Source organism: Amphiura filiformis, chromosome 9 (assembly GCF_039555335.1).
Source record: "Amphiura filiformis chromosome 9, Afil_fr2py, whole genome shotgun sequence".
Lineage (NCBI taxonomy): Eukaryota > Metazoa > Echinodermata > Ophiuroidea > Amphilepidida > Amphiuridae > Amphiura > Amphiura filiformis.
In genome coordinates, this window is record NC_092636.1 from 42,175,369 (window position 1) to 42,187,456 (window position 12,088).

A 12,088-nucleotide genomic window follows, 5' to 3' on the forward strand; every position below is an offset into this window, starting at 1 on the left:
ATTCAGTTAAGTTCCAGGTGCACGTCCTATAACACAATGCATATGTAAACTTTCTTTATCTGTGTCAATAATAGAATATTGATTTCAACGGAGTATTGAGCTGTATGGAAAAAAAATATTTATAATACAGGGTGTTGACACTGTGTGGGGTCACGGACACAGTAAAAGCTATCCTACCGAATGATGCAAATGATCAACCAAGTGCTATCTATGTCCAATTTCATAATGCAACTTGCAAATGTAAGACACCAAAAAAATCTATCAAATGAATATGCTAGCTGTGTTGTCACAAAATGATCGCACCACGAAAGCATTGAAATATATGAATATAGCCATCAAACTAAAGTCTGCACAAAAGGTAACTCAGCTGTTATAAATACGTAATTCACAATATTTCAACATAGAGAGAAGGATGATTTATTTACACGCATTTTGATACCCCATTCGTCAAATGTCGTTCAATATTTTAATATTTTAAAACAACACAGTAGTGCTTTTACAGAAAAATACCCGAATTTAAAAGTTGCAGTTTACAGCGATCAATGGTTATATTGCCAGCACTGTAAACACGTAAAGCCCGCCATTATCTTCGAGCTTACTTCAAATCAATACAAATAACTGCAACTTTTAAATTGGTGTATTTTTCTTTCAAAACACTGCTGTATTGTTAATATTGAACACAATTGGACAAATGGGGTATCAAAATGCGCGTGAATAAATCATCCTTCTCTTTATGTTGAAATATTGTGCAAACAATTATTAGTTCTGAATCTATAGGCGTATATATAACAGCTGAGTTACTTTTTGTGCAGACTTTATACATGTATAGCATACGTAATCAATATCCACTGCAATTCGCCTGGGCAGTCAGTATACTCAAGGTACAAAGACAAACAACAGATCAAGCAATAAAGGAATAAGAGCATATGATCAATGTAGACTACCCCGTAGTCCACTTGCCCATTGTGCATACTCTGGATATTGTATTTAAGCTTAAAACTCTGATTTTAATTAATGTGTGCACAATTGATAGATTTTCACATCTGATCAGTCACCCTACTCCCTCTGTTTGTTAGCTTCCCAAGTGGAAATTTCGGGGTTCGCTATCAATAAACTGGTTGATTCCAAAATCAGAATTGTTCAGTATTAAAGTGAGCCGTTATAATTATGCAAGATAATGTTGCATTCAATTACTTTTATTGTCACTAATCGTCTGATATTTTTAACTCTTTATGACCATTTTACTATTGAATACTTTAATTTTAATAAACATCAGTATAATTTTGAGTTCAACGAAATGGGTTCATCATGACTAATAATAACATATTTTTCATAAAATTCGACTATGGCATAGTCTAATGATCAATGTAGCAAATCAGCATAGCTCATATCATAGCCCTATCAGACACACAGGTTGAGTGCTGATCAAAACATACCTGGATATGAACTTGTCACCACGACGAAATAACATGAGCAAGTTTGAGGCACTAACATGTTCATGTTCCATTTACTGCATTATCACTTGAAGTAGATAAATGGGATATACAGGCTATAAGAACCAATGGCAATCAATCAATTGTAATTATGACAGTCTACATACCAGACAGAAGGCGTGTTCACATTTTGAGTTACACCCGGCCTAAACTTACGCTAACATTGATAAAAATTCCACAAATATTTTCGCTACTCCTACCGCGTGTCCACACCTAGCCTACTCCTAGCCTACTCCTAGCACTACGCCGAGCAGTTCCACCAAGCATTTACTTCTGGTCGGCGTAAACATCGGTGTTTCCGTGACCTTTTTCAACGACGCAATATGTTATTTCTTAGTTCCAACCATCAAAAGGTCAAAGTTACACCGGGTGCCAGGAGTAGCAGCATTCACATTGCAACTTACGCCTGGCGGAGGTTACACCCAGCTCCCTACTCCTGACTTTTGTCAGGAGTAAATCGTCGGACGTACGCCTGGCGGAACTTACGCTGACCATCGTTCACACTGCCACTACTCCTGGCAGCGCCTACCGCTACTCCTAGCAACTTGCTAGGACCAATCCGACAATGTGAACACAACTAGTAAAACCATTACTGTACTTTCCGATTTGCTATGAAAACAACTTGTACACTCAGATAGAGATGCTGAATGTTGACATAATCCGGAAGAAATTTGGAGCAAGATCACAATCTTCATCAAAGAACAAAACTGACAGTAGACAACATCATGGAATTGGTTAAGTTAAATCAGGGGGTACTACACCCATTGATATTTTTTTTGTGCATTTTTTTGCATTTTGTGAAGAAATTACAAAAAAAAAAAAAAGTGGTATGCAAAATGAAGGGGCAAATCTTCTCGTTTTATTGGTGGCATCGGTATCAATGTAGCTTACATGCTTTTAAAGATAGAAGCCAAAAGGAGGTACATCACTGATGATTTAAATTCACTTCATTTTGGAAAGCTTACTATCAACGGATTTCGTTAAAATTATGTGTTGCTAACACATTAGGGAAATAAAGTTGATATGTAAAATGGGAATAAGTGGTTCCTGATTTCTTTTATGACTTCATGATCTTGGTGCTCCACAACTATCAAAAAAGGAACTGGTTAAAATGCTTCTATTTTCAATGTTGAGCTATATTTTGTATTTTTAACTTGCCACATTATTTCACTGAAACTTAATTAAGCCATAGGTAACAGGTTACCACAACCATACTACAGCAATGTTGAAAAAATTGTATTTCTTGTCACCTATACCACCATATTGGGTAGTTTTCCGTAAGCTTAATTTTTGTGATTTTGGTAACTATTTTATATTTATTTGTGAAATCCATCTCAACTAGGCATTCTAAATTGTACTCACCATTTACATCCCAAGGTATTATACAAATATTTACTGCTCATGAGGGATCTGGTGGAATCTATTGGTCCTCGAGGTGAACTGGAGACCGTGAGCCTACTATTTCCCGAGACCGCCAGGTCGAGGGAAATAGTAGGCTCACGGTCTCCAGTTCACCGAGGGGACCAATAGATTCCACCAGATCCCGAATTTAGAGCAGTAAATATTTGTTTTATATCCTTCATTAATATATTCTTTGTTCATTAATTGGTTAAATAATAGAAAGGCCTTTATCATAGACATAGGCCTAGGCATAAATGTAGGCTAAGCCCTAGCATAATCAAGGCTAGGCTAGGCTTGCCGTGCTTTGTTTTGATTGAATACACGTAGGCATACATGCACAAAGCACGCACACAATTGAGTGGCTATAAAGCTTACCGTTGTAATGTTACAATACCGCCGTGAAACGAGTAACCATGTTCTCTGTTATTTCGCCGTCAATATTAAGATATTGTTCCTGATGTAACTCAGATTATGTCATTAAACTGCCGTATTTTAGCTGCACTTCTGTGCTGCTGCTTGTGTACTTCGCAAGACAACACGACTTGCTACACATTAACACCCCAGAACCGGTAGCGATATCCCGCGTATGTGGCGAGTTGCACCGACCGCTAGGAACTACGACGCGGCTATGAGGTCATACGCGCTCAGAGGGAGTATAGCAAAAAATATATCCCGGGGAAATAGCACTTTGAGTCGGCTTTTTAACTGCTTTGCAAAATAGCAAAACTATTTTTGGTCACATGATACTCGTTTAACCAATAATGAACGAGAATATATTAATGAAGGATATAAATTAGTATATCCACCTTGCACTTCTCGATATATTATACAAATATTTACTGCTCATGAGGGATCTGGTGGAATCTATTGGTCCCCGAGGTGAACTGGAGACCGTGAGCCTACTATTTCCCGAGACCGCCAGGGCGAGGAAAATAGTAAGCTCACGGTCTCCAGTTCACCGAGGGGACCAATAGATTCCACCAGATCCCGAATTTAGAGCAGTAAATATTTGTTTTATATCCTTCATTAATATATTCTTTGTTCATTAATTGGTTAAATAATAGAACGGCCTTTATCATAGACATAGGCCTAGGCATAAATGTAGGCTAAGCCCTAGCATAATCAAGGCTAGGCTAGGCTTGCCGTGCTTTGTTTTGATTGAATACACGTAGGCCTACATGCACAAAGCACGCACACAATTGAGTGGCTATAAAGCTTACCGTTATAATGTTTTAACCTCTACAATACCGCCGTGAAACGAGTAACCATGTTCTCTGTTATTTCGCCGTCAATATTAAGATATTGTTCCTGATGTAACTCAGATTATGTCATTAAACTGCCGTATTTTAGCTGCACTTCTGTGCTGCTGCTTGTGTACTTCGCAAGACAACACGACTTGCTACACATTAATACCCCAGAACCGGTAGCGATATCCCGCGTATGTGGCGAGTTGCACCGACCGCTAGGAACTGCGACGCGGCTATGAGGTCATACGCGCTCAGAGGGAGTATAGCAAAAATATATCCCGGGAAATAGCACTTTGAGTCGGCTTTTTAACTGCTTTGCAAAATAGCAAAACTATTTTTGGTCACATGATACTCGTTTAACCAATTAATGAACGAGAATATATTAATGAAGGATATAAATCCAGTTAAAGACAGAATGTCAAAAATTATGCCTCATTATGATATCACAGACTCTCACATGTGTATTCAAAATTGATGCTTAAATTTGACCTGAACCAATTGACCTATAACCTGACATACGGTGACCTAATAGCCTAATTTATTCAGTGTTATATTTTGCATGCACCATTAGATTTTCTATAGAGAGTATAACAAAGGATTTAATGTATTCTATTCATGTACCCTACTTGAACATGTTGAATAGAATAAATTATGGTTTGTTATGAAACACAGATCTGAGTTACTAAGATACAGTAAACAAAAAATATATAGGGCTAAAATGACTTACTAAAATGGTTTGAAAGCACTTTGTATGTAGATATATTTTATAAGTTCAGGACATGAGGTGATGAACATATTTATGTACTTCATAAATTTGCAAGAGAAAAAAAGAAGAGGGGTACTGATGAAAACCAGGGTATTATTCCCCCTTAATCCTAAACTACCACTTATTTAGAGAATAAACGATAGGAATTTTTATTTTGCCTATCCTCTACCGTGTGATAGACGACAGGCAGGTCCAATATTTTGAGTAGTGGATGCCGGCGCAGCCGGTATCCACTACGATAAAAATATTGGACCTGCCTGTCGTCTATCATAGGTAGAGGATAGGCAAAATAAAAATTCCTATCGTTTATTCTCATTCTTAGTCAGTTAAATATTATTTTAATAACTGTAAACAATTTTTTTTAAAGCAAAAACTAAGTTACCGTCATAAAACTCCCCTGATTATAAAATGAACGAAACTTGTTTACAACTTCACGTATTCTGTTGCGCGTACTGCTAGCGCGTCGCGTATTCCGCACTAGTCTACGCATTACAGCGCAATACATACGCGCACCTCTACAAGCGTGTAAGGCATTATCAAGACGCTTGATGACGTGGGGTCGTCTACGGCCTGATAAACGGCACCCGAAATCTTGCGATTGTCCAATCAAAAATGTGTCTACGAACTAGACCACTCCCACTGACTAAGAATTCACTTTCAAAGGTATCGTATATCAACAGAAGATAGGCGCAGCCATGGGCAGCCCCTGAGTCCAACCACTGTCGACTTGTTTATGGAATGGTTAGAAGTTCAAGCCATAGCCACTGCACCAGCTGCTTGTAAGCCAAAGTTTTGGAAGCGTTACGTGGATGATGTCCTTGAAATTATCAAAAGGGGTGAAACAAAGAACTTGACAGATCACCTCAACCAAATAGACCCCACTGGCTGCATCAAGTTCACATATAGAGAGGAGATTGATGGCAGCATCCATTTCTTAGACACCCATAAACCAGATGGCACCACCAAATTATCTATCTACAGGAAACCCACACACACTAATCAATATTTGCAATTCCAGTCCCACCACCCCTTACACCAGATGCTGGGAGTTGTAAGAACCCTTTTAGACAGAAAAGATGCTATTGTCACTGATGATGCAGATAAAGAAGAGGAAAAAAGGAAGGTAAATGAAGCACTGACACAATGTGGTTACCCGAGTTGTGCCATCGACAAGGTAAAGGAGCAGAAACAACAACCGAAAACCAGTAAAAATAGGGAGACAAAAGACACCAAAGACAAAACAACGGGCTCTGTCGTCGTTCCCTATGTCGAGGGCCTTTCTGAGAGGATGTCGAGAGTCTTAAAAAACATGGTTTCTCGACAGCAAACCTAAGTCACGAAAGTCACTATTTTCGGCACAAAATCATATCAAAGATCAATTTAAGACCAATATTCAACTTATGCAGAGTGATAGGCCATATTTGCGCACTTGTTTCAAGAAATGGGGAGAGGGCGACATTATGTATCATTAACCCTGGGCGCCACAACACCTAGCTATGCCACTGACATAATATTAAACTTTAATAATATGCAGAATGTGAACAGAATGACAGAACCTGTTTCTATAAACAACGTTAACAAAATGTCAAGCATATTTCTAAGCAGAATGTCGAATACCAAGCCTTGCTATGTGCAGAATGTGAACAGAATATCAAACCTATTTAGTGCAGAACGACTTACCAGGTTCAAAGTTCCAGTCCCCACAAAACTTCCAGCTACCTTCGCTTCCAAAACCGGTTGATATTCCGACATTCTTTACGTCGATGCTATCGGTGTTTTTGAAGCGCATAAACGCCGTTTCACTAACTCGGCTGACCTCAACCAAGTCGTTTTCAAACGAGACACGAAACTCGCGGTATTCTGTGGCACTCAAAATCGCAGGAGTATCGATATAGGTTTTTATGTCGCAACCTTTGCAAAGACGAATTGCTGAATTATTATTTCCCCAACCTCCAATAGCTGCAGAAACAAATAAGGAAATATATGAAGAGCTTATTTCCAAACCGTGTTAAGTCCACAACCACATGTTTCTCATTTACTTGTGTGATACAATCACAATTACTTTGACAAGTTTGACATTAGCAACAATGAGTTGTACCATCAACAAGCCATTATTTACCATAACAATGCTGCATAACAATATGCAGACTATTGTTCTCATTTGGGAGCCAAAGGGTCAGTCCATGTCAAAACAGACTGAGTGTACACCCACCCTCTTGGATTATGCTCTCCTTTGGCTCAGGGGTACCTTTCATGGACCCCTAGGTGAGGTCACAAGAAAAAATTCAAATTCAATTTCGTTTCCGAATGGCGGGCCATCTAAGTTTGGCGACCTTGACCAAAATTGGGAATTTAAGGTGTCCAAATGACAAAGCGCTCTCTTTGAGAGGCATTTTCTTCTTAATTAAATCAGTTGTGACCCTCTTTTTGAATGTGGTCACTCACTGGCTGTGTCTGAAATGCCTAATGCCAAAAAAGATTGATTTCGGAATTTCGTTGGGATTTCAGGGGGGGGCACAATAAGCACTGCATACTGTTCAATCAAATTATCTTTGATTTTGAAGGACCCATGATAATGCCACAGTGCACTTATAGGTCCTAATTATGTTCAGAATGGATTAACCATGTGCCAATGTCTATGAGCAATTCAAAAAAGAGAAATTTCTAGACCCCTACAGAATTTTAGGCCCCCTAAAGTGGTTCAGCCACAAATGGCGCTTAAAATCTGCAATTTTGACACCTAATAACTTTAGGTGTACACCAGATATGAATTTCTAGTCTTTTGCATCTGAAAGAATGTGGTCTAATGTTACTAGGAACATAAGATTTGTTTTGTATTTTTTGTGTTTTGATACTTTCAAAAAGGTCGTTGACCTATGAACATTTTTCGTCATAGCGCCCTCCTGAAAGGTCTGACACATAACAAACTATAAATTTTTGGAATCCTCATGACCATACGAGTAATTTGATATATTACTTGACATAATTGGGAGCATTCTGAAAATTTGACCCCCATAACCTGTACTTTGCATGTGCATCGTTGCCGGGAAGTGCATTTTTGACCCCCTTAAAAATCCATACAGAGGATTAGAAAGTAGTTTTTTCTTATTACTTGACTCAAGAGCAACTTGAAATATCAGGATAAATAATACAAATGGCTATAAAGTGATCAAAAATATAAAAAAGTATCATACTAAAATTGGCATTTTGTACCGTATCCTGTATGCATGGTATGTTAGGCAAAAATGACTATTTTTGAAAGCGTCAACTTAATACTAAAACACAAAAAATACAAAACAAATCTTATGTTCCTAGTAACATTAAACTACATTCTTTCAGATGCAAAAGACTAGAAATTCATATCTGGTGTACACCTAAAGTTATTAGGGGTCAAAATTTGCCGACTTTAAGTGCCATTTGTGGCTGAACCACTTTAGGGGTGGCCTAAAATTCTGTAGGGTCTAGAAATTTCTCTTTTTTGAATTGCTCATAGACATTGGCATATGGTTAATCCATTCTGAACATAATTAGGACCTATAAGTGCACTGTGACATTATCATGGGTCCTTCAAAATCAAGATAATTTGATTGAACAGTACGAAGTGCTGATTTTGACCCCCTCTGAAATCCCAACGAAATTCCGAAATCTATCTTTTTTGGCATTAGGTATTTCAGACACAGCCAGTGAGTGACCACATTCAAAAAGATGATCACAACTGATTCAATTAAGAAGAAAGTGCCCTCAAAGAGAGCACTTTGTCATTTGGACCACTTAAATTCACAATTTTGGTCGAGGTCGCCAAACTTTGATTGCCCGCCATTCGCAAACGAAATGGAATTTGAATTTTTTCTTGTGACCTCACCTAGGGATCCATGAAAGGTACCCCTGAGCCAAAGGAGAGCAAAATCCAAGAGGGTGGGTGTACACTCAATCTGTTTCGACATGGACTGACCCCAAAGGCTTCACCCAGTATTGTTACTGTGCATCCATCTACTGTTTGCTTTGTAATGGTGCATCCAACTGAAATTATAGTACATATAGCATCACAACCCATTGCAATATCAGAAACATGTGTTTGTGGACTTAACACGTTTTGGTAAAGTAGTGAAGAAAAACGATAATAGTTGTTAACAATAAATGTGACAGGGAACATTTTGATAACAACTGGCGTATCGGTATACATCTGCTTACAGACCTCTATAGCGACTGAACTTTTTTACTTTTACAAGTTATTTTTACTAAAGTAGCTGAAACATTCCACTGATTTTTAACTTACCAATTTCATACATTACACTTACTAATTTCATACATACTCGGGGCATCTCCGTGGATCGGCGACAAGGCGATATGTACATCATTGGTAGCACAGACATTAAATCTAAATCCCGTCGCCCCTACTGGTATATCAGGCCACACATATTGGTAGTTATATGCAATCGGTGTAATAGTAGTTTGACAGTCTATTCAACAAAATGAAAATGGGGAAAATGTGGACAATCAAAATCATATTCCATATTTTTTTTTTTCGAAATTTGAAATTATAATAGACCTTTTGGCCAGTTAGGGCTTTGCAGAGACTTAATGATTATATCCAGTGCATACCTCTCACACAAATTAAATATAACACAGAGCTAAAGATGATACTTGCACATATTCCTTGCCTTTAGATGGGGCACAAAATTTATACTCAAGACTCCTATGTGGGGTTAAAACGTGATTTCAACTCAAAATACATTAGAAAAAGTTGGAGGACATCTCCCATTCACCCGTGTGTGGTGAATTGACTACGTAATAATCACACACTCAAGGGTATGGGCCAACTGCACGTATCCACTCCTTTCGAAAGCCGTATCTTGCTAAACAAATGCATTTAATATTGATTTGAATATGTTTTCTTCATATTTCATGCAAAAAAAAAAAATTAAAACTTCATACTACAGTTCATTCATAAAAATATCAAACTCACTCGATAGTATCGACCATAAGGTATATTAGAGGCAAATTTGGACGCCATCCGGGTATTTTGCTTTCAGGTACCATGCAATATTCATAATAATATACCACTATTATGCCCATATTTGGCAAACCATTACACAAATATTATACACAAGTGCGCTAGAAATTCGAAATTCGGTTACTTACCAGGTTCAAAGTTCCAGTCCCCACAAAACTTCCAGCTACCTTCGCTTCCAAAACCGGTTGATATTCCGACATACTTTATGTCAATGCTGTCGGTGTTTTGGAACCTCAAAAAAGGTGCTTCACCAAATCGGCTAACTTCAACCAAGTCGTTTTCAAACGAGACACGAAATTCGCGGTATTCTGTGGCGCTCAAAATCGCAGGAGTATGGATATAGGTTTGTACTTCGCATCCTTTGCAAAGACGAATCGCTGAATTCTGATTTCCCCATCCTCCAAGAACTGCACAAACAAATAAGGAAATATTATTGTATCAAGTTGTTAAAGTCGTGACGAAAAACGATATTAGTGGTAAACACAAATTAATAATTAATGTGTATCAAAATGTGACACTAAGCATTTGATAACAATGTGTCGGTATACTGCTTATAGACATCTATAGCGATTTCTACAATATTGATACCAAAGTAGCAGAAACAATCCACTGATTTTTAACGTACCAATTTCATACATATTCTGAGCATCTCCGTGGATGGGTGACAAGGCGATATGCACATCTGTTGCAGCACGAACATTAAAAGTAAATGTCGTCGCCCCTACTGGTATATCAGGCCAGACGTATAGATAGTTATATGCATCATCCGGTGTAACGGTAGTTTGACACTCTATTCAAAGAAATGACAACGGGAGAAAATGTGGAAAATTGTCTTCAAAGTTTGAGACTATAATAGATCTTTTGGCACAAAGTTAGGGCTTTGCATAGACTTTATAACGATTTTGGAGTCAAAGGTGATTTAGGGGTTATTCTTGGTCGCCTTCAAAATGCTCCCTCTCACACAAATTAAATATATCACAGACGTATTATTTGAACATATTCTTTGAATTCAGCTGGGGGCGCAAAAGTTATACTTAACGCCCCTATGTGGGGTCAAACATAAAACACAGTACTGTTCTCTACTGAATCATAGCAAAAAATTGTTAATTTTTTGTGAAAAGCCCACAAATTGGCACAGATGTAGCTCTTGATATGCTTAACAAATTTAGGGGGATGGCCAAAAATATTCCAATATGGCCGCCATAGAGGTAATCGAACTTTATACAGAGAAAACAATTCAAAGTTGTTCAAATTGAGTTATAAACCATGCCAAAGTGTTCCTCTGATCACAAGGATTCAGAAAAAGTATAGTTTGACCTATCTGTGATGTACGGTTCTCAAGTTATAAGCAAAAAGGTCAAATGTCAAGGTTTGATCTCTACAGTGGTCAAATTTGAAAAATTGCTCCGATTGTTATCAAAATGGTGTCAAATTGTTCCTCTCAGCATACTATTCCATAGTAGGATAGGTTTTACATATGTGGGAAGTTTGCTTCCCAAGGTTGCAGTGGCAAATAGGTCAAGACCATAAAGCTCCATATCAAACGTTACATAGACCAATGTTTGGGTGTAACCTTGGGAAGCAAACTTCCTACATTATGTGAAACATATTATTATGAATTATTATGACGAGAGGAAGAAATTGAGACCATTTTGACAACAATCGGAGCAATTTTTCAAATTTGACCACTGTAGAGATCAAACATTTATACCTTTTTGCTAAACTTGAGAACCGTACATCACAGGTCAAACTATACTTTTCTGGATCCTTGTGACCAGAGGAACACGTTGGCATGGTTTATAACTCAATTTGAACAATATATTGCTTGAATCTTTTCCCTGTATAAAGTTCGATGACCATATTGGACAAAATATTTTTTGACTCTCCACCAGACTGAATACTACATCTCAGCCAAATTTCACACTTTTCACAATACTTTAACAATGGTTTCACCATTCTGCAGCACTATGCAATCCATTGATAAATAATATGTCAATATTGTTGACAGGGAAAGATTTATATCCCCGTTCAAAGGTTTCCATGGAAACGTAAGAAGCATAAATAATTTCCTTTATATTTTGCGATGATGCAATGATCCGTGAATAAGTTCTGTACAGCTAAGATTTAAGTTCATTACAGGTAGAATAGGACTGTTAAAATTAGTTAC

At 37.8% G+C, this 12,088-nt stretch overlaps 1 protein-coding gene across 2 annotated transcripts in view; it reads right to left on the reverse strand.

The window, feature by feature from the left end:
• Positions 1–12,088, reverse strand: part of LOC140161013 (uncharacterized) — a 49,380-nt gene that overhangs the window by 21,478 nt on the left and 15,814 nt on the right. For both annotated transcript variants that reach the window (XM_072184393.1, XM_072184392.1), the window contains exons 2-5: positions 10,547–10,711; positions 10,050–10,328; positions 9,206–9,367; positions 6,588–6,866 (exon numbers count right to left, since the gene is read on the reverse strand). In XM_072184393.1, the coding sequence (XP_072040494.1) occupies positions 6,588–6,866; positions 9,206–9,367; positions 10,050–10,328; positions 10,547–10,711 (885 nt within the window). The remainder of the gene's footprint in view (positions 1–6,587; positions 6,867–9,205; positions 9,368–10,049; positions 10,329–10,546; positions 10,712–12,088) is intronic.